Consider the following 23,120-nt stretch of genomic DNA (forward strand, 5'->3'; position numbering starts at 1 on the left):
ATTCATGTCTTCTGCCCATTTCTTCACTGGATTATTTGTTTTACAGGTGTTGAGTTTGGTAAGTTCTTTATAGATTTTGATACTAACCTTTATACAATAAGTCATTTGCAAATATCTTCTTACATTCCTTTGGTTGCCTTTTAGTTTTGTGGATTGTTTCCTTTGCTGTGCAGTTTTTTTATCTTGATGAGGTCCCAATAGTTCATTTTTGCTTTTATTTCCCTCGTCTTCAGAGACATGTCAAGTAAGAAGTTGCTGTGGCCGAGGTCAAAGAGGTTGCCGTTTTCTCCTCTAGGATTCTGATGATTTCCTGTCTCACCTTTAGGTCTTTCATCCATTTTGAATTTATTTTTGGGTCCCATGGAGTCTTTGATCTCCTTTTTGTGCCATTCTCTTTACAACAACCAGATTGTGCTAGTGTGGTTTATTCCCTCTCTGCTCATGCAGTGGACTCAACCCCCACCCCAGTGAATCCTTGCTTCGATGGGAGCCACACATGTGACACGAAAGCTCGGTGCCATCCAGGGACAGGTGTAGACTACACCTGCAAGTGTGCCTCCGGGTACCAGGGAGATGGACGGAGTTGTGTGGGTAAGTGGTATGCGCTGTGTTCTTTCATGGGGTCCTCCAGCCCTGTGTTTATAGAAGATAGGTGCGTCTGCTTTTATGATCTCCACTGATCAACGAGACAAGTTTAGCAGCTATTAACCTAAATGCTGTTATTTAAAAACTGAAGCATATTCTGGTTAGGTTTGAGAGGATAGTTTGGACGTGGGTGTTTGGGGATGGGACTGGAGAAAGAAGACATCTGTTGCAGTTCCTGCTTATTTTGAGTTCTTAAGTTTTGTCATTTTAATCCTGTATTAAGTATTTTCTTATATTTACTAAAACATGTGTTTTCAGGTTGTCTTCTGGTTTCAGACATTGTTTTTTTTCCCCTATTATATCCCCACAATCCACAGAAATTTCTTTACACTTCTAAGAGAAAAGTCATTAGTGTGTTTTTCTTTTAAATGTTGAGTGGTTTTTTAAAAAATAAAGTCTAAAGAATTCTTAGAATATTGAAATATTTCTCCCTTGGACTTACACTTGACTGACTGCAGATAAATATTATAATCTGAAACATGCATTCTGGTTGATGCTTAGAAATCTTACCTTTGGACTTCTGTTAAGTCCACAATTTGTCCTGTTGAAGCTTCATAGTAGTGAGGAAACATCGAGTTTTCAGACCTTTCACTTGTGGAACCCTTGATTTAAGCCGCGCTTTTCTGTCGTTATTTCTTCTTAGATGTAAATGAATGTGCAACGGGCTTCCATCATTGTGGCCCCAACTCTGTGTGTACCAACTTGCCGGGCAGCTACAGCTGTGACTGCCGGAGTGGTTATGAGTTTGCAGATGACCACCACACTTGTATATGTGAGTGCTAAGCCATTTCTCTTTTTGGCCAAAATAGTGCTGAACCTTGCTCTTTGATTCATTAATGTTTCCGCTCTAACGTACAGAAGCTCTGCCATATGGTTTCTGAAAACACTTTGCGCTGAAATAACCCTATGGCCCAGTTCAGCCCTGGGTTTGTTGCTTTCCTTTCGGTGTTGAGTTACTGAAGGGTGTTCACCCAGTTGGGATTCCTGCGTGTCTTGGTATCTGGCCCAATCATATAACAAGACTGTGAACCTCTAATACCACCGGTTCTGGACAGAAGTAAAATATTTCTCAAATTTAAATGAAACAGATTTATAATTCAAAGATGCTCGCCCCACTGGGCCAGCTATACAACTCCATCTGTAATAAATGTACTCTTTCAAGGGTAAAAAAACAAGAAAAAGAAACCTTTGGACCTAAAAGTGGATCCACAGGAAGTAGGATCCCAAATTCATCCCATTGGTAAAACCAGACGATGATAGAGAAAATACACTTTTTAACCCAGTGGGATGAAAAAGTAGCAGTGATCATAGAAACTGTGTGTTGGGGCGCCTGGGTGGCGCAGTCGGTTAAGCGTCCAACTTCAGCCAGGTCACGGTCTCGCGGTCTGTGAGTTCGAGCCCCGCGTCAGGCTCTGGGCTGATGGCTCGGAGCCTGGAGCCTGTTTCCGATTCTGTGTCTCCCTCTCTCTCTCTGCCCCTCCCCCATTCATGCTCTGTCTCTCTCTGTCCCAAAAATAAATAAAAAACGTGGAAAAAAAAAAAAAAAAAAAAAAAAAAAAAAAAAGACTCTGTGTGTGTGTGTGTGTGTGTGTGTGTGTGTGTGTGTGTGTGTGTGTGTAGTTCTGGTGAGTTATAAACTTTATCAAGGACTATTTTAATGACTGATCTTCATGTCTAGAGTTTTAACCACAAACCCAGACCAGCACTTCTCAAACTTTAATACGCATACAAGCCATCCAGGGATCTTGTTGAAAGTCAGATTCTGATTAACTGGCTCTGGGATAGGGCCTGAGAACCTATATGCCTTCTAAGCCCCTAGATGTCCTGATGCTATGGGTGTGTGTATCACACTGGGAGGAGCAGTCTCACCCATTTGCAGGTCTGAACTCTCAGATGTCCTTGCTTTCTTCTCTTTTCAGTGATCGCCCCACCTCCCAACCCCTGTGCGGATGGCAGTCATTCCTGTGCTCCTGCTGACCAGGCCCGGTGCATTTACCATGGGGGCAGCACGTTCAGCTGCACCTGCCTGCCTGGTTACACTGGCAGTGGGCACCAATGTACTGGTGAGTACCTGCGGGTCGTCAGCCTCAGTGACTCTGGAAAGTTGCCTTGTATGCAACATCCCCACGTAACCGGAACCTTTCTCAAAAGGACTTCTCCCTTCCTTGACTCACACAGCCTTGGAATTGTCCAAAGAGCAAGAGAAAAGCTGTCCTTTGAGTCAAAAAGCAGAGCGAAGGGTATTTTCCCTTGGGCTAGATTGGTGAGCATATGGTGGGGACGTTCCCGGAGCACTAGGAAGCCACTGCGAGCTTGTAGCCAACCTTCTGTTCCTTAGAGCTGGCGTAGGCTGGAGGAACTTCGGGAAAGCCTATTCACCTGTTGGGAAGTCTCCATCCTTCCATCTATGGTCAGTGACTTAGTCTAGCACTTCCAGTTGTGCCTAACTTTGAGTTGCTTATGATACTGGTTGAAGGGGTATTTTAAGTAATCTCTAAATTGCAATGCAATTCTTTCTCATTTTTTCCCTCTCACCTCTCTCTCTGGAGAGAAGGGGAGGGGGTGGGGAGAGAGAGAACTCTGTCTTAAGAGGATAGTAATGCATACATAAATACCCAAAACTTTTTTTTCCCCCCAGAAATCTAACCACATTTAAGGTGGTTAAGACTTGGTACAGTATTTTGTAAAATCACTAAACTGGAATGCAGGACTAACTGTTAAAATTTAACTCGGTTAAATAATAATAATAATGTTTGAGGTTGTTACTGAACTAGGTATAATTCTCTGGGTATAAACGTTCATGAAACTGGGATGAGTAGTACTTCAATATAGAGATTATTTAAGAAATCTACATAATCCACAAAAGGTTTTCAAAATATATCCAGTGACATGATGGAATTGAAACTCCATTTCATGCTGTCAGTAATGCGCACAAAGTTAGGGTAAAATGAGACACCGGCAATGAGAGAATGGTGGGAAAAGGGTCTGTGTGGGGATTATAAACCTGGAACACAGGGCTTCCCCCTCCCTTCAGACTGCTGCTTGCATTGGCTGGGCCACTGTTGATGGGCTAGAACAGCCGTGTGACCCCTGGGAGCTTCACAGCAGATGAAACAACATGCCCGCCCCGCCTCCTTACCAGATGTTCGTTTCTCCTCCTGCTCCTGATTCCTCTTCCCTTCCCTCTCAGCGGAGAGGCTCCCGGATGAGCCCACTGACGCCGTCCGTTCTGGACAGAACGCGTGTCAGGGCAGCACAGCCGTCCTCTCCTTCCTCGTTGTGCTGGGCCATTTGGTATTGTCTGAACTGGCTCTTTCATGTTTCCACTTCTGTTGTACCGAAGTTCTGCTGTATGCTTTTCCTAAAAACACAGTTTATACTGAAATGACCCAAAGCTGTGGCTCAGTTCAGCCCTGGTTTGTTTTTTTCTCTACTAAAAATATCCCCAGTTTTAGACAGAGCTCAACTGCTTCCCAGTGAGAATGAGGTAGATTTGGAATTCACAGATGCTTCTCCCACTTGACCAGCCCAAGAGTTCCATCTGTAATAGATACACTCTTGACACACAGAGGGTAGCCTCCACAGGTATGGGGGTCAGGATGTGAGGTGCACAAACTCCTCATGGTTCTGTTCTTCATGCGGGAATAATGTTTTGTCCACCCTTGTGGAACTTTGCCGTTCAGTTCCATTTAACACATTTAAGAGATGAGACAGCCGGAGAAGCAAAATCTTGTCAGTAGAATTACGTATTTAAACATCCGGCCACTCAGGTCAGCAGAGATTGTGCCTTTAAAGTATTTAACTTCTTAGGTCTTTGGTTTAAAGCTAACAAGTTGAAATTAATTGCAGCCTCGGTGTGATGAGTGTTAATCAGAATGTTAATTGAGTTAGTTTTTGCCCTAATCCCGTCTAGAATCATTCTCTCTTCCTTCTTTTAACTTCTATTTGTCCTGTAAAACTTTTATTATCTTTGGGATCATGTTAAAATTGGTTACTTTTCCATGTTGGGAACTTGTGAGTAATGCCATTCATTGTTATTACTGCCCTCTTGCTGATTTCTGCCATTTTTAATTGTCCCTATTCAATCTTTGCTTCTCTGCATTTGGGATTTTCTCTGGAACTCACAAACTTAAAACCCATCAGTTGCTTCCCTTAGTGTATTAGTTATCTATTGCTGCATACCAAATTACTCCCAAAATACAGTAGCTTAAAACAATACACATTTATTATCTATAGGTCAAGGGCCTGGGAATGGCTTAGCTTGGTCCTCTGCTTAAAAAGATCCTCACAAAACTGCAACAAGGGGTCTGGTAGGCTTGGGGTCTCCTCTAAAGGCCTAACTGGGGAAACATTCTCACATGGTTATTGGCAGGATTCAATTCCTTGAGGCCTGAGAGCCTCAGGTCCTTGTTAGCTGTGGCCTGGAGATGACCTTCAGCTTCTTGACACGCAGACCTCCAACAAGGTAGCTTACTTCATCAAAGCCGGTGGCAGAAAGTCTTTTAGCAAATTGGAAGTTATAATCACAAAAATGACATCCCCTCAGTATTGCTTTCGTGTATTGATTAGATGCAAGTTACTTAAGGGAAGGGGATTACATAAGATTGCAAATGCTAGATGGTAGGGATCTTTGGGAGTCCTTAGAGGCTGTCTCCCAGAATCCATTACCATGGGTTGCCTTCCAAGCTTTTCAGACTGTGGAGTAGAAGAGAATGAATAGTCCTTTTCCTAAAGACCTATGCCATGCCTAAATCCGACTGGGCTAGTCATGAAGGTGATTTGCAGGATAAGTACATACGTGTGTGTGGGTGTATGCACATGCATGCGCATATTTAAAGACATGTCACAATGTGCATGTGTACCCGTGGCCATAGAAAATAGCAAAATAGAGAAAAATAGAGATAGAAGCTCTATTTTGTGGAAAGTGCGCATTCTTGAAGCATGCATGTTATTCTTTACTCCATTAAATTAGCAATAAAAGGCGTGTAGGTTTTTCTCTAGCGAGTTTGTTAAAAACCAGGTTCCCTGGAGAGGCTGGACTTGGCTTTGGGTTCTCAGTCTAGTCTGAGTCACCAGCAGTTACTACTTTTATCCAAGTAGAGTTCAATCTTTTCCAGCTTCCCTCAATCAACCCCGATTGCAACGGTTTCAGGGTTGATGTCCACCTTGTGTTGGTATGAGCCGGTATTTCTCAGGCATGTTTGTCCTCATAGATCTTGGTAACTTTGCCAGGTGAAGCAGTGTGTCTTGAGTTGGGACCTTTCTAGGAGAAGCGATTGAGTTACGGGTGGGACATCCCTCAGCACCATCACTGCTCAGGAGGGACGTGAGGAGAGGCACTTAGGTTATTCTGTCTCTGGTTTTCTGTTCTAAAAAGAGAGATGTTAAGTAAGGTATGGTAAAGTTGGTGCAGCCACAGGAGAAGAGAACAAGGTTTGCAAGGAAGGAATTTATTATGCTCATGGGTCCCAGAGAGAGGGTCACCACATACCACACAGGGGCACACCCAGCAAGGTGCTTGACCGAATAGGTGGGGAGCTAGAACATGTGGGCTGAAGCCTTTATTGGGGTCTGGAAATTTCACTGGATGGTCTGAAAGCAAAGGGGGTTGGGGGGGATGGGTTAAGGGTAGCTAGAATCTGGTAATCCAGTGGTTGGGTTTGTTTTGAAGGGACCTCGCCTGATTTGGGTATGGGCTCAGAATTATGGCAGTGGAAGCATTGAAACACCAAAGCATGAATTCAAAACGGAGGGTTTTAACAAATGTTCCATACAGGTGTTTTACCAGCTTAACAGAATAGAATGGAGAATTGTGCTGGCATTGAGCCATGTTTCATTACCTGAATGGCAAAGGAGTTCTGTGCCCCAAACATTGTCGTCTTGACCTCAGTGTTCTGACAGCCCCTAAAGACCCCTGACAGGGATTGTTAGGCATAAATGGCAGCTCCCAGCCTGAGCGTAGCAACAAGGAGTTTCTCCCTTCCCTAGGGGCTGAAAGTGTTCCATGCTTTCTGTCCTGACACTTGACATCCTGTGATAGAGGGAAGAGCTCCCCTTCATTACACAAAAGCCCCAGTTCCCCCCACACCCCTCAATGTTAGCACTCCTTGGGAGGAGCCATAGCCTGCTCTGAGCCCAGGCTCTGGAGTGGCTGACTGCACTCATTTTCTGTCATGGTGTGAGGTCTTCCAAGGAGGTATGGGAGCTTTACCTCCTCCAGCTTCTAGGGGACGGGGGCTCCTCACTTGTGATGCTTTCTGTCCCTTCAAGGGCTTTCTCCTGCTGGTCATTTACAACCATTAGTGTCCCTCCCCCTGACTCTAGTATCTGTGGGAAGATGACTGGCTTTCAGTCTGATCACAATTCTTAGGCCGTAGGCTTTAAGAACATAAGGAACCTGGTAGCTCTGGGGAGTCCCCTCTCCCTTAGTTCAAAAACAGTCTCAAGAAACTGATCCATGGGTTCTAGAAATAGGCCCTGTGTCTCAGGAATTCCTGCTTCCTGTCATTGCCTGGGGTTCCTGTTAGCATGAGAAGTCCTTTTAGCATATGTATTATGAATAGTTTCAATTTCCTGCATTTAATTTCCTGCTGGATGTTCAGTTTTACAGCTTTGGTTTTACAGCCAGTTTTATGGCCTCTTGCAGGCCCAAGGAACTGGATGGTCACTGGCTTTGCCCAGCTAGGTGTTGGAGTTGTCCTTGTCAAGAGACTGAGGGCCAGACTCAAAGATAATTAAATATGACAATATAGAACCTATTGATTAGATTGGAGATAGAGTTTTTGTTGTGATTAGTCTGGTTTATTTTTGGTTGACTGAGGAGCTAACCAGAAAACCTTGTTTCTAACCTTGTACTTTCCTGCCTTTGTAGGTGGAAAGAAGGTAACTAGGGAGGCCAGTTCATCTGGGCAGAACCTCTCTGGGTGGCATTAAACTCCGTTCTGTCAAGCATTCAGGATGATTTTGGACTTAGGGGAGCTAATGTATGTTGACAAAACTTCCTTAAGACTGAGGATAAGCAGAATGTGAATTCGCTAATTACGACATAAGAGATTCCTCTCCCGTGAACATGTCTGCTCACCGGCACCTGGGAGGGTGGCTCAGTGAGCGCATGGTCATAGCAAGGCTGGTAGTCATAACCCTAGAAGAGATTTCACCTGGGGCATGGGAGGCCGGCTGAGGGGCCAACTCTGTCCCCAGCTGATCCATGTCAAATTCAGGCTGTGGCTCTTGGGCTTCCTGGGTTCTATGTGTCTCTGCCATGGGCTTATAGCAAATTGATGCAATTCACTTCTGGGACTCACATTCTTCTAGGTTTCACATTGATCATCCCAACCCACCTTTTTTCACCCATTTTTTAAATCGTGTTTTGGGTATTTTCGTGAAAGTGACGGCTTTCTTTTCAGTGGAGCCTTGATCAGACTTACACTCTTTATCCTCCTTTTACTCTGGAAGACTTCCTATCTCTGCAGAGAGCTTATCTCAACCACTAGCCATTGGTTTTAATAGTTTGGCTCTCATAGGTTTTTTTGGGGGAAAGGGGACTGTCTTGCTATTGTCTGCATATGCTGATTGCAGTAAATAAAAGGACTATAAGCTGGCATGTAAGGTTCTAGGATGTTGTAACTTAAAAAAAAATTTTTTAAGTTTATTTATTTTGAGAGAGAGAGCACGGGAGGGGAAGAGAGAGGGAGGGAGAGAGAATCCCAAGCAGGCTCCACACCAACAGCATGGAGCCTGATGTGGGGCTCAGACTCAGGAACCACAAGATCATGACCTGAGCTGAAGTCAAGAGTTGGACGCTGAACCGACTGAGCTACCCAGACACCCCTAGGATGTTGCAGTTTTGAGAAATATGAAATTTAATCCTTACAGTACCATGTGGAGAGTGGGAGGGCCTGAATTGTTTGTACTGATAAACTTGACAAATTTAGATGTTCTTTTTAAATTTTTTTTTAAATGTTTATTTATTATTGAGAGACAGAGGCAGAGCGTGAGCAGGGGAGGGGCAGAGAGAGAGGGAGACACAGAATCTGAAGCAGGTTCCAGGCTCTGAGCTGGCAGCACAGAGCCCGACACGGGGCTCGAACTCACAACCTGCGATATTGTGACCTGAGCCGAAGTCAGACACTTAACTGACTGAGCCACCCAGGCGCCCTTAGATGTTCTTTTGACTGTGTTGTTCCAAACTTCTGATAATATTTTTCTGATGCTTTTCTATTTCTTCTAAAGGTAGAAAGTAGAGAAAATTTCTGATTCCTTGGGCATTATAGATGGTAGGACTCTGATTCCGGGAGACTGGATGTGCTTCCAAACTTAATTGAAAAAGCATTTGGAGCCTCACCGGGCTTCTCTGCATCTGTAGATTGGTGTTATAGGGACATGGTGCCAACAGGGCAAGACCGAAACCATTGTTACATGTATTTACTGCTGTGGTACTGAAAGGAAGTGAGTGATTTACAGCCCAAAGGCTAGTTCAAAGGTAATAACTTCCTGGAATTCACTGTGGATGAAAGATACTCTAGAAATACACTGCAGGATATTTTTTTTTTCTGGAAGTGACCACACATTTGATTTCTACACTGTACATTCTCAGTCTAATGGGTTCGCTCACGTGTCCCTCGACTTTGTATGTTTAGCCTGCCTTTAGCTGTCAGCATATTTCTGCTCATGCCCAGAGGTCTTCTAAGGTTGACCCCTTGGCATTGACCCACATGTACTAGGGCCGCGTAGTAGCCCCAGTTGGGTGCAGTGAAGTCATGCTGTTCCTCCCTGCCCCGTCCCCCCCCCACCCCATCCCTGTTCTGCCTCTGCAGATGTTGACGAATGCTTGGAAAACAGATGTCACCCCTCGGCTACCTGCTACAATACCCCTGGCTCGTTCTCCTGCCGATGCCTCCCTGGATATCATGGGGATGGATTTCAGTGCGCACCTGGTAAGGTCTGGAGGGCTGGCTGAGGCACAGAAAACTCCTGGTTCCTTCAGTGTATTTTTTCTACAGCCTTTAGCCTGTTCTTATCGGGGACCAAGGCTTTTCTAGGCTCTGGATTTTCTTCCTGTTCCCTCCTTCTAGTTTACTTAGAAGTCCCTGGTTATTAGTAATCTGGGAGGCCAGGAGTGTGACCCCACCCATTGTCCTAGCTAGTGGCAGCTGGGTTCAACTCCCGTCATGATCTGCTTTGCCTCGGTAAGTGTCATTTAGATGAAGGACTGGGATAAGCTTACTAAATAGGAGCCATATGCACCTAGTCAGCTGGTAGTAAGCCCCCGTGGTGACACTCTAGGAGGTCTTGGCCAGCACTGTGTGACCTAGTGATTGCCATTGACCTGGAGCTTCTCAGACTTAGACTCTGGACTTGAGAGGATGAACAGAGGTTTACTTGTTTTCTCCCAAGTCTCTTGGGATGTTTGGACACAAGCTATGGGTTCTTCATTTTACCCTTAGGGCTGAGGGAGGGGCGATTTTACAGTAAGTACGGTCAGCTCAGGACTTAACAGGGTGAACTGTGAGAATTAGGGAGACATTAGGTAGATAGTGGCAGAGCTAAAATAAGAATCCAGGAGTTCACAATCTCAGTGCCTGGCTATTTTTTTTTCCCATGTTATGCTGTCTCCCAAGTTTAGGGAGGGAAAAAGAAACAAAGAACGTCACCTCAGACGAGAGACTTTGAAGTTAGCTGGTAAAAGTGGATGGGTTGCAATGTCTTTTATTCCTTCTTTGTACGTCTCCTCCTCCCTGGTCTCCGAAGACCCCACATCAGGACTGAAACCCTGTGAACGCCAGCAGCGCAGTGCCCACGCTCAGCACGCCTATCCTGGCTCCCGGCTGCACATCCCCCAGTGCGATGAGCAGGGCCATTTCCTGCCACTGCAGTGTCACGGGAGCACTGGCTTCTGCTGGTGCGTGGACCCTGATGGTCACGAAGTCCCCGGCACCCGGACTCCACCTGGCTCCACACCACCTCACTGCGGACCAGCAGGTGAGCCAGGCAGGAAGGAGCTTGTACTGACCTAGGCCCGGGGCTTGAGAAGCTGAATGGCGCAGCCTGTGGGGCAGATTATAACTCCTGCCCAGACCAGCAGACTCGGGGCCGACTTCTGTCCTTTCATAGCCTCCTTCCTCCTAGGACCACTCAGATGATCTGTGCCCACCTGTGCACACATTCAGATGACAGGGACATAGACTGACGTCACTGTTACACGTTGGACTCCAGCCTTAGACTTGCCCGGTACAAGACGGGACGTTGAGATGAATGGTGTAGGTCAGGCTGAGGCCACTGCCCGAGACCTGTTATGGCAGCTTAGGGAGACCTTGGAGCTAACGGATCTTGCCAGACCAGCCTTTTGTCCAAAGAGAACTGCCTGCACATGTTCCTTTATATCGCTACACTCTGCCTTCTGAATTTCAGGAAGCAGTATGAAGGCCAGTTTAGTATTAATAGGAAAAATAAGCAGACACCTGTGGGTGCATCCCGCTAGTTTGCCCTAAGCTAATGACCCCCGCTGTCTCTAGGCAGGCCCAGCATAGGCCTCTAGGCACCCCCTTGCCCCAGCCACTGTCCGAAGAGATGCAGGGACCTGTTGTGTTAGCCTGTGCGGTCTGAGATGCTAATGGTGAGCGTGTCTGTAACCATCTGAGGGCTCTCCGTGCTCCCCGGGGGGGTGGGGCCTGGCTATCAAGTGCTTACATGTCCTGCCAGCTGCAGGTTGCCAAGGCAGATTGTATTCCTTGCTGAGTTGTTAAGAGTGGAAAGCACGTTTTTAAAACTACAGAAGAACTTTATTATGAAAAATGTAGGATTGATCTGATTCCATTTTAGCCAAAAATTCCTATAGCCATGAGCTTGCTATTTTTACTACTGGAAAAGATAAATCTTGGCTTTTAACGTGACAGTAAGAAGAGCTGGTGAATTACCACCAGTTTTGATCCTGTCAACAATAGTGCAATGGCCAGGACATGAGTAGTTCTAAGATTCACACAGGTAAAAATTGGTAGTGTTTGATCTAGATGTATACCTTTGTTTCCACAGTGACATTCCTAGTTCCTCTTGCCCCTATTTTTAGGAAAAGATTTGACAGGTCCAAGGGGGAAAAAAAGAAAAGAAAAATCCTGTTTCACTCCTTTAAAATCTTTAAAAAGTCTTGGTTCTAACTCCATCTGGGATTTAAAGAAATCAGATGGTTGGGGCCTGCCTTAGGGAATGGTTCAGAGTTCTATTTACTAAGACAAGCGTTTAGTTTTAAGGACCGTGATTCAGAAGGGAGCCAAGAGAATGAGAAGTTAATGACTGAAGAGAGGGACACATTGTCTTGTGCAGACTCTCCCCCCAGTGGCCCAGGCTCCTCTCTTGGCACTGGTTTGGCCTTGGCTGCCTTTTCTGACTAGTCCCATCTGCATAATGGGGTTGGCTTGAAGGGAGAGAAAAAAGTCTGTGTCCAAGATTTCAAACTATTTAAAACCCTGCCAACCGAAACCAGAAATCAATCTGTGGTTGGATTAAGAAGTAGCTTCAAATAGTAAGGAATGAGAGGGATGCACGCGTATCAGTGATGTGCCCACTTCCCAGAAGCTGAGTGAGCCGTGTGTCTCCATTCCAGACAAAGAGCCGTGCCTCATCGGGTGGTCCCCTGAGCTGAGAACACACCCTCTGAGTTTGCGGGGTGGACCTGGAGCCGTGTTGGGAACTTCTGCGGGGCATCCCACCTTGAGGTGGCTCGTTAGTGTTTGAAGAAGTGACCTTTCCCTGTCCAGATTCTTTGAGACACATTTGGGTGAGGAACTCTCCTTCTCCATTGGGTCTTAAAAAGAACTCTGCTTCCCAAGGGTTATGAACTATAGAGGCCACCTGAAGGGCATCCATTGCCACCAGACCTGGTGAGTCTTGGAGTTGAGCTAGTTGGGTTTGAGCTCTGAGGATTTTGTTAACCATCCCCCCTCTTGTCTGGAGGAATCGTAGGTACAGGAACCAAATTGTAATGTTTCCAACTTTGTTCTTGGAGGCCAGTGGAGGTTTTGACCAAAGGAGTGACATGAAATGACTGTGTTTGAAGTTTTTTTTTGCTTTTTTAAAAAATGTTTATTTTTGAGACGGAGTGAGGGAGAGAGAGAGAACACGAGTGGAGGAGGGGCGGAGAGAGAGGGAGACACAGAGAGAGGGAGAAGCAGGCTCCAGGCTCGGAGCTGTCAGCACAGAGCCCAATGCGGGGCTCGAACTCACAAGCCATGAGATCATGACCTGAGCCAAAGTCAGAAGCGCAACTGACTCAGCCATCCAGGTGCCCCAGAAATGACGTCTTAAAGGGACTCTTCTGGCTGCTGGCTGTTTACATTGGGGGGCGGGAAAGAGGGTGGAAGCCAGGGACCAAGTGAGAAAGTTTTTGTAATATCCTAGCAGGAGACCATGAGGCTCTGACCAGGGTGATAGGGGTGGATATAGTGCGAAGTGAAGATTTTCTGAATGTATTTTGAAGGCACAGCTGACCTTTTTCCTGACCTACCAGATGTGGAGAGCAAGAGACAGAAAGGAGTCAGGGATGATTGGGCCCACACAATGGAAAATGGAGGTGCTATTTACTGATAGGAAAAAGTCTAGGGGACAGCAGCGCTGACAGTGGAAAGCAGGGTCCCCGTTTTTGTTCTGAGATTAATGGCATACACCCAGGTGGTGGTATCATGTAGGTACTTGGCTGTGTGATTCCACAGACCACAGGCTTCGAGTTACAGGAATTAAAGCAGCAGCAGCTTCTAACGAGCTCCTTTAGATACTCCTCTGATAGATGGGGGTACAAGTTACTTCCAAAGCCCGCAGCAGACTCCCTGCAGACCCACGTTTGGGACACAGCGACAGCCCTGTGGAAGCAAGCAGGGAGAAAACTGCAGCTAGAGAAGCTACTCTGCAAGAGCTCACAGGAGTGTAAGCCGGGTGGTGAGCCAGGAGGGTTGAGCAGAGGGGAGGATGCTGGACAAGGGCGGGGCAGAGCTATGGGCAGGAAGCAGGAGCCCGGGAGAAAGGTTCAGCTTTGAGCCAAAGGGCTTCCAGAAACTGGAGCGTCTAACAGTCAGTATGGAGCTGTTGGCCACCACGTCCTCCATGTGCACCCCTACTAATTACAGTGAGTCTCACTCCATATAGTTTTCCAGTGAGCAGAGCTGAGGGCCACGTAAGTAGGGTAGGAATAGGAGGCAGGAATAGTTGGGCAGTAGGGCAAAGTAGGGCAGGCAGTAGGTCAGGACTAGTTTGTAAGACGCATGGCCAGCGTCAAGATTGTCCTCTCAGGTGCAGGCCTGGAACTTGAACCAAGCGGGAAAGAATAAATACTGCCTTTAAGTATCATGTAGGCCCCTGAGTCCCTGAGGAGAGTCCCCACCAAAGGGCTCTGTTAGCAGAGGTCCTGGGCCCCAGCAGAGGTGTCCCCATGGGCCGGGCCTGAGTGTGCCCTGCACCCCTGATCTTAACCTCCTCTTGCTCTCTGCTGACGTGGCTGGCCTTCGTGACAAATCCTCCTGGCCCAGGAGCTTTCCTCCGTTCTCCGGATGCCTGTGGAGAGCTTCTTAGAGCACTTGACTGGTCCAACGTCCAGGGGCTTGGCTGAGGCCTTGTTGGCGGATACTAGGAGGAGGGAGGCCAGGTGTGGGGATCTTCAGCCACATGCTGCATTCTGTCCTTGGCTCACGATCAAAGGCTTTTTGTCCCCATCTGCTCAGAGCCCACCCGGAGGCCCCGGACTGTCTGCGAGCGCTGGAGGGAAAACCTGCTGGAGCACTACGGTGGCACGCCCAGGGACGATCAGTATGTGCCTCAGTGCGATGACCTGGGCCACTTCATCCCCCTGCAGTGCCACGGGAAGAGTGACTTCTGCTGGTGCGTGGACAAAGATGGCAGAGAAGTGCAGGGCACCCGCTCCCAGCCAGGCACCACCCCTGCATGTAAGCACCCGGGGGTCAGCCCTCATCCCCCTCATCCACTCTGAGGGCTTTTTGTATGGAAACTGCCAGCTGTGAGTGAAGCGGGGGGAAAGGGGGGACCCATAGGTCCAGTGAAAGAAGTCGCTAAGATGCCGTGTTGATTTATCAGCTGGTCTGTGATCCAAATCCCTATTTGGATTTAACGTTTGGTTTTGTCATTAGCAGTTTCTGTAATTAGAACATCTGGAACTCAGTTCAACAAGCAGTTCCTCCTCCCCAGCTCAGGATGAGAGGGGACACGTGTCACCCTGGGGGCCCAAAGAAAAGCGGACACAATACTGTTTTTTTGCCCTTAAAAAGAAAAAAACCGTTTTTGCTTTGTTCTGAGGGAAGTGTTTTGTTGTCTTCCTCCCTAGTAATTGGCAGTGTTTTACATAATCCTTGGGGGGGGGGGGAAACCCCTAGAAATTAGAATTTCTTTTAAGGAACATCTGGAATACATCTGTCTAGGGTGAAAACCTTTTGATGTTTTTGGAGGTTCTGGTATGTGGAAAGTAACTTCTTCCCCTGTCCCCACCCACCTTTGTGTTCTTTCCTCTCCGTTCTTCATACCCTCCTGCTCCTTCCCACGGCAGGTATACCCACCGTTGTGCCACCCACAGCCCGGCCCCTGCCCCGGCCTGATGTGACCCCTCCACCTGTGGGCACTTTCCTGCTCTACGCCCAGGGCCAGCAGATCGGTCACTTGCCACTCAATGGTACCAGGCTCCAGAAGGACATGGCCAAGACCCTGCTGTCACTGCATGTAAAGTGGATTTCTCCCTTGGGGGTGGGACTGTACGGGGCGTTCAGATCTGGGCCAGGGCCTGAGGTAGAGGGAGGTCCTGGAGGATTTCTGGGCTGCGGTCCAACTCCATGAGTCTGACGCTGCTGCCACAGGAAGTGAGGGCACTGTCTGCTGGGAGTCCTGACTGACTGACCAAGGCTTTCTCCAGTGGCTCATGGGGTTTCAGAGAAGTGGAAAGGGAAGTTCAGAGTTACCAGGATATGGAGGCAGTATGGTGAGCCAAGGGAGAATGGAAAGAAACTCAGCCCGAGTCCCCAGGGTTCTCTCCATGCCAGACATCTCCACAGAGGGTCCAGGACTAGCTAAAGGGTGTGGTTTCTGTGGAAAGAAGTTAATGACTGCCTCGTTGTTGTAGCCCCCTCCCCTCCGTTTTGGTTCTGTTGATCGGTCTCCTATCTTCTCTAACTCCTTCACAGATGAAGATTTGGGTGGAGTGGGACGCTGGGAAAGGAGTGGACAAGCTTTCCATAGGAGATGCTTGTTGCTTTCTGAGCCAGCAGCCTCCCTCCATTTTGGAGGACAGCTTTCTTCTCTAAAATGGAGAAAAGAGAAGGGAGTTCGCCAGAAAGGCACTGATGGTTATTAAGGAAAGCCGTCTGATTCCATTTCTAAACTTCATGCAGCAGGTACTTTCTCATCTGATAGAAGAGTATAATGTCCGTGTTTCCCTTTACTTATGTTATCAAGCTAATTCTGTAACTTTTGGGATTCCAAAAAAAGCTTAGAAGCAGGTAGTATTCAGAGAAAGAGGTTTGTTTTTTAAGATTTAGGTTTTGGAGTTTTAGGTGTGTTGGCAACCACTAGCATACTATTCTGTAAGCTTCTCTAAGAGAAACTAAGAAGTCGTCAACACCTCAGTCTAACTATCGTAGCCAAGGCTGATGGTTTTACTGCATTTCTGCGCTTGCCTCTCATTCGGGCAAGGTGGTGGTGGTAGAACTAAGAGAATGGCACATGGGTTATGAGCATGTCTTGAGGAAATTTACTTAAACTGAGCCTCCTTCTTCGAAGAAACCCTAAAGTCAGTATATGGGTTAATGGATCCCATGATTCCCTAGGTCACTGGAAGCACATGGATGTCACTCCTGCCTGAGACAGATGACTCACTTTTCAAGTAAAACTGTTCTTGACCTTCAGATCCCTCTAAATCAACTGCCCATTTTTTCCACAGGAGTCAAATTCTGCTTTGTACAGTATTTTTTATATTGACTTCTCTCCCGGAGGCATGTCAAGCCGGCCCCAGGAGGCTTTGTTAGGCAAGCAGGGAGCTGGTATGACCTCAGGGACAGCCAGATGGCCCCTAGATGTTGGCTTTGCACATCTGTTGGGCTTCTCAGACCAGGAGTCTGGGTTGGAAACTGAATGAAGCAAGTACTATGCAGAGTTTTGTAAAGAAATACCACAGACTCAGCATTTAAAAAAGACTTCTTTATTTAGCAATAGGGAAGGGAAGACCTCCCTAACCAGCGGTTTGGTGACCACCAGTCTCCAGTTCCTTAACCCATCCTTCTGGAGACTTTCTTCTACATACTGATTACAACCAAATCATTTGCTTTGTATAAGAAGCAGAGATAGGGATAAGGGATTAAACCTCAGGGGAAAGATCTCATGATAGTTATAGGAAAAGGGAGAGTAAATTTTGTTGTTGTATGTTGGTGAATTAAAAATTTTTTTTTAATGTTTATTTTTGTGAGAGAGAGCACAGGTGTGCATGCGTGCACAAGCAGGGGAGGGGCAGAGAGAGAGCGAGACACAGAATCTGAAGCAGGACCCAGGCTCGGAGCTGTCAGCACACAGCCGACGTGGGGCTCGAACCCACAAACCGTGAGATCATGACCTAAGCCGAAGTCAGACGCTCAACTGACTGAGCCACCCAGGCACTCCTATGTTGGTGAATTTTAGAAAGGCTGTTTCAGAAGTGCTGATACCATTCGGAAGGAGTACGTTTTCACCCAGTACAGTATTAAGGACTTACTTTGCTGAGACTAATGTTTGTTCTCTAATCACTCAAGGGGCTGATTTCATGAAATCATTTTATTACTGCTGACAGTAATTGTGCTTATTGAGCACTTGCTGTATACTAATGACCGATGAGGATACTTTACAAGAACTTTTGGTAGAATTTTTATAGCAGCACTATAAAGTAGGTACTAGTATCTTCATTTTGCAAATGAAGAAACCCAGGCATAGAGAGGTTAAATACCAAAGTCATAGCTAGTCAGTGGCCAAACCTGGCTGGGACCCCAGAAGTCAGCCTCTAAGCCACCTGTGTAATCCTGCTGCATAGCTGCCCTTAGGACTACTGTGGGTCGTTCACTACAGCCATGTGTGCAGAAGCTGAGCACAAGCTCTGGGGAAATGCATGGAGTCCTAACTCTTCCAATTTCATGTTTTGGTCCACAAAGGGCTCCATAGTCGTGGGAATTGACTATGACTGCCGCGAGAGGATGGTGTACTGGACAGATGTTGCTGGCCGGGCAATCAGCCGTGCCAGTCTGGAGCCAGGAGCAGAGCCTGAGACGATCATCAGCTCAGGTCAGCAGCTTCATCTGGAAGATGTTTTGTATTTCATTTGAGTCTCCTACGTTCACCAGGGGAGGTTAAGCGCCATTCAAGCCACTTCATCAAGCGCTGCAATACCAGCCCCTCTGTAAACACACACTTATACGTAAGCAAGGAGGTAATTCTTACTGTGAGCCTGTTATGAAATTGGAACTCCCAACAGAAATGGCTCACAGTGAGAACTCAGGGTGTGGCCACAGTTGATGCTGCCTGGCCCCAGCACTGTGCATGCCCGGTACCATCAGGCTGGTGGTATGTTAGTGTAGAAGGAAAACTAGAGGTGGCAGGACAAGTAACAAAGGATCCGTTCCTCAGTTAACCTGGTTCTTGCGGCCAAGAGCCTCTCGGGACTTTTTGTTTTTTAAACTGTTCAAACATAGTAGATCTCTCTGCTTCGGGTTCCCTTTTCATGCCTGCAAATACTCCAGTCCTGCTGTTCTACTTCCAGGTCTGATAAGCCCTGAAGGACTTGCCATTGACCACTTCCGTAGAACAATGTATTGGACGGACAGCGGCCTGGACAAGATAGAGAGGGCCAGGCTGGACGGTTCTGAGCGGAAGGCCCTCTTCCACACGGACCTGGTGAATCCTCGAGCCATTGCTGTGGATCCAATCCGAGGGTCAGCTGGGCTTCCCTATTCTCCTGCTTCCTGTGGATCCTAATTTGGAGCCCTTGGATTTTAAATGCAGTGTGGAGAGGGTCAGAACAAGAGTGCAAAAGCTCCAAAGCATGGACTTAAAAACAGTATTTATATAGGATCTACTAGGCGTCAGATGCTGTTCTAGGCAAAGGGGACGAGGTCTGCTCTTTCGTGGAGCTCACATTCTGGGAGGAAGTAAGGTAGTAAACTAATGAATAAACTAGAAAATCATTAAGACGACAGTGCGATACAGAGAGAATTCAGAGTATGTGAGAGGCACTGGGGGGCCACCCGAGATCACTGACCAGGCAAGGCTGTCTAACACTTGAACTGGATGGGTGGGTCTCCTTCAGCAACACATTAGGAAACTCTAGTGCTGAAGCAACAGGGTTAAGTTCCTTAAATGGTGAGAGTAGCCAAAACTCAGACACTGGTGTTTTATTTCTCTGACCTCATTTTCACTATTGCAAAAAATCTTTATTTAATTTATCCCACAGCAACTTGTACTGGACAGATTGGAATCGTGAGGCTCCCAAAATTGAAACGTCTTCTTTAGAAGGAGAAAACAGAAGAATTCTGGTGAATAAAGACATTGGACTACCTAATGGTTTAACCTTTGACCCCTTCTCCAAACTGCTCTGCTGGGCAGACGCAGGTATTACTGATGGCATGTACACACAGCACACTTCAGCACCATGGGTGCCAGCACTTAACCGCAGCTTTTACAACAAAACCAAATCCCAGTATGTAGAGCTTTTGGCTTCAATTTTCAACAGTACAGCCAGCACAGAATCTGCTCCTTTGGTTGGTGTCTAAACTGTTAAAGAACACTTTTAGTCGATACTTCTAATCCTTCTTGGGGTTTTGGGTGGGAGGGGTTGTCTGTGACTTAGGCAATGATCTGAGGGCTGGAACTATGTCCCAATTCATTTTTGTGCTACTAGCCCTTCCCCACACAAGCACTTGGTATACTTTTTTTTTTTTAATGTTTGTTTATTTTTGAGAGACAGCGACAGTGCAAGCAGGGGAGGGGCAGAGAGAGAGACAGACTCTAAAGAGGCTCCAGGCTCTGAGCTATCAGCACAGAACCCAACACAGGACTCAAACTCACGAACTGTGAGATCATGTTCTGAGCCGAAGTCGCATGCTTAACCGACTGAGCCACCCAGGTGCCCTGTCCTGGTATACTTTTTAAAGTAAAGAGAAATTTTATCCTCTGTTGGAACTGGCAAGCTTAGATAAATGAACAAGAGGCTTTGTTTGTTTGTTTGTTTGCCAGTATCAGAACAATTTACAGTATGCTATTACGTGGAAGACATTTTTTGAAAAGTCATGTGGCAGGATGGCCCTTGGTAGTAAGTTAAGGTTGCCAATACCCAAGTTCTTTCTGTTGTGTGATCTCCTTATTAGAAAAATAGAAAAGATGCTATAGGTCTTCTTCTATACTAAAAAGAATATGAAAATGTCCATTCTTAAAGAATTTCTAATTTAATAAAAGGAACTATAAATGCAGATGGATCAATATTATAACCTGGTTGGCCCAAAACAAGTTATTTTTTTTAAGTTATATTTTTAAAAACTATCTGAAATTTAAATCCATGTTTCATAAGACGCATGAAATTTGGAAACTCTTGACTTGTTTAGGTACTATAAAATTTTCGAGAGTGCTTCCTTTACACTGAAAAATATAAGCCATGTCGCCATTTTAGTTTTATTTTTTAAAAAAAAAATTTTTTTTCAACTTTTTTTTTTTATTTATTTTTGGGACAGAGAGAGACAGAGCATGAATGGGGGAGGGGCAGAGAGAGAGGGAGACACAGAATCGGAAACAGGCTCCAGGCTCCGAGCCATCAGCCCAGAGCCTGACGCGGGGCTCGAACTCACGGACCGCGAGATCGTGACCTGGCTGAAGTCGGACGCTTAACCGACTGCGCCACCCAGGCGCCCCCATTTTAGTTACTTTTAATTCCTATCTACAAGATAAGTCTTTAAAATCCTTCAATATTTCTTAAGGGCCTTATGCATTGCTTACAAAGGGCAAGTGTTTATCTGATGTTTACGACAATTTATGAGGTGACACTTTAATTATAACAAAGTTTATCTCTAATGTCCTACTTAGGGAGAAAAAAAATGCAGTCCTCTCTTCCAAGAAGGGATCAAGAGTCTAAATTCTAAGAAACGAGAATGCTATTAAACTGAAGACTGGTAACAGAACAGGAAAATTTTAGTTTCTAATTTGCATCACTGCACTGAGAAGAAAATACCCTATTTCCTCATCTACCTTTGTTTCCTTTCAGAAGGCCTCCACCTGCCACAATTATTTTTGGCAAATGACTTTTCTCCTGGTATGGAATGATTTCATTTTCTCTGGTGTTTTAAAAGGAACCAAGAAACTGGAGTGTACACTACCTGATGGGACTGGACGGCGGGTCATTCAGAACCACCTCAACTACCCCTTCAGTATTGTCAGCTTTGCAGATCACTTCTACCACACAGACTGGAGGAGGTGAGCCGACGCACACTGGCCGTGCCTCACGAGGCTGGGGTTCCGGAAGATGCGCCACCCATTTTACCTAATGTCACTAAGTGTCTTTAGTAAACTATGCCGTCTGCTGCAAGTTTCCATTATCTCTGTTAGTAGATAACATCATTCAAGTGCTAATGCTTTTTAAGTCCTACTTAATGGCACTGCTCACACGTAGCTTAAAAGTGGCACAGCTTACACTGAACTATCCAAAAAGGAAGTACATGAATCCAAAACACTACCCCCTTAAGTGGTGCCACGTGATTTAAACTGATTTTTTTTTTTTTAAATGTATTATGGATATATTGTCCACCTGGGAGAAGGAAGAGTACTGTAATTTACACTAGTGCCCCAAGGAGGAACTGGGGAACATTAAAAATACATATGGATGTCTAAGCCCTTCTACCCCATTCCTTGCAATCTGGATTTAATTGGTCTGGCGTGAGGCCTAGGCATCAGTATTTTAATAGATTTTCAAGTGATTCGTTGAACAAGGGTTGAGAACCACTGACTTGGACCAGTGGTTCTGAAAAGTTTTGTATGGCATCAGAAACATTCCAAGGGATTGTTAAAACCTATTGCTGGGTCCCAGCCCATAATTCCTGATGACTCAGTAGGTTGGAGTTGAGGCCATTTGTATTTCTAACAAGTTTCCAGATGATGCTGGTCTGGGGACCACTTTGAGAACCACTCATCTAGAAAATCTTCAAATCTAAATGAGTCAAAACTCACTTGGTTAAAGTAAAAAAAATACATATTCTAGAAGGCTAGCAGAGATTCGCTATTGAAACTGAGTTTCTATCCAACCTTAAATCCCATGAGTTTACTCTTCCTTTCTGTTACCAGGGATGGTGTTATATCAGTAAATAGAGATAGTGGCCAGTTTACTGATGAGTATCTCCCGGAGCAGCGATCTCATCTCTACGGGATAACTGCCGTCTACCCCTACTGCCCAACAGGTAAACAAAATGTGCAGGGTGCTCCTTTGGATCAGCAGGGTAGAGAAGGATATACCTGGTAACTGATGATCCTTGGCCCAGAGGGCAGCTGCTGCCACTAACATCACCACCAGGGAGAGCCACTTTGAATAGAAAAGTTAATGGCCCATACACAGGGGTGACCAATCTTGACTACCCTAGCTTAACTATACACAAAAAAGGTCAGCCTATAAGGATATTTCCCCTTTAAAATGTTGTTGCAACTGGGTTATAAAATATTCACCCACTGTCTCTTCCACCTCCCCTCACAGGAAGAAAGTAAATACGGCATCACAAAGGATTTGGAGTTTACAATCAGAATCTGGACCCTAAAGAGCATTTACTACAAACACAGGCAAAGAAAGTGAAAAAGGAATTGGACCTACAAGATGAACATTTTCAGTACAAAAAGACTAAGTATATCTTGTGAAAAGTTTTATACCTCAATCTTTACTACTGTATTTTGAATAACAAAAGTTACAAGTTTTAAAAAAGTAATAGAATTTTAATTGCTTATTAAAGCAATTTTTAATAAGCATTTCTGTCATATTTAAAGGGTCAAACTCACTAAAATACATTAAGACCCTAAATCTAATTTTTGCTAAGGATTCTTTCTGACCAAGAAATTAAAGCATGGGTTGTCAGTACAAAGACACAACCCTAAAGACCACAAGGCTTGACCTAGAGAAGGCTATGTGGAACTGGTAGGGAAGTTTCCCAGTAAAAGTTCTAAGATTTATTATTATTATTTTTTTTTACCTCTGCATCACTGCATTTCTATTTATATTAAAAGGTGCTAGAATGTTTCAATTTGTATCTTCTGATCCTATAAGTCCCTCTATAGTTACCCACAGAAGTTACTACATTTATAAATACCAAAGATGTAACAATTCTCAAATTTTCTAGATTACTCCAATAAAATATTTTAAGTTTTCCCATGATTTGAGCATCTGTATTGTCTCTGTAACAGTGCTGGGGGCTGGCATGTACCTCACCCACAAAAGAGGACGATTAATT

At 45.6% G+C, this 23,120-nt stretch overlaps 1 protein-coding gene across 2 annotated transcripts in view; it reads left to right on the forward strand.

The window, feature by feature from the left end:
• NID2 (nidogen 2) overlaps positions 1-23,120 on the forward strand; it is a 69,238-nt gene that overhangs the window by 44,303 nt on the left and 1,815 nt on the right. The window contains exons 9-21 of one of the 2 annotated variants that reach the window (XR_007453712.1): positions 448-591; positions 1,289-1,417; positions 2,565-2,708; positions 9,462-9,581; positions 10,396-10,626; positions 14,352-14,573; positions 15,188-15,357; positions 17,805-17,934; positions 18,410-18,581; positions 19,100-19,257; positions 20,985-21,108; positions 21,973-22,085; positions 22,376-22,520. Coding sequence is in view for 1 of the 2 variants with exons in the window: in XM_049612781.1 (XP_049468738.1) it covers positions 448-591; positions 1,289-1,417; positions 2,565-2,708; positions 9,462-9,581; positions 10,396-10,626; positions 14,352-14,573; positions 15,188-15,357; positions 17,805-17,934; positions 18,410-18,581; positions 19,100-19,257; positions 20,985-21,108; positions 21,973-22,085; positions 22,376-22,386 (1,868 nt within the window). In the remaining variant the exon portion in view is untranslated. Of the gene's footprint in view, positions 1-447; positions 592-1,288; positions 1,418-2,564; positions 2,709-9,461; positions 9,582-10,395; positions 10,627-14,351; positions 14,574-15,187; positions 15,358-17,804; positions 17,935-18,409; positions 18,582-19,099; positions 19,258-20,984; positions 21,109-21,972; positions 22,086-22,375; positions 23,067-23,120 lie in introns of those variants that run through there. The other variant, XM_049612781.1, reaches the window with a different exon arrangement.

Source organism: Panthera uncia (genome assembly GCF_023721935.1).
Source record: "Panthera uncia isolate 11264 chromosome B3 unlocalized genomic scaffold, Puncia_PCG_1.0 HiC_scaffold_1, whole genome shotgun sequence".
NCBI classification, from domain to species: Eukaryota; Metazoa; Chordata; class Mammalia; order Carnivora; family Felidae; genus Panthera; species Panthera uncia.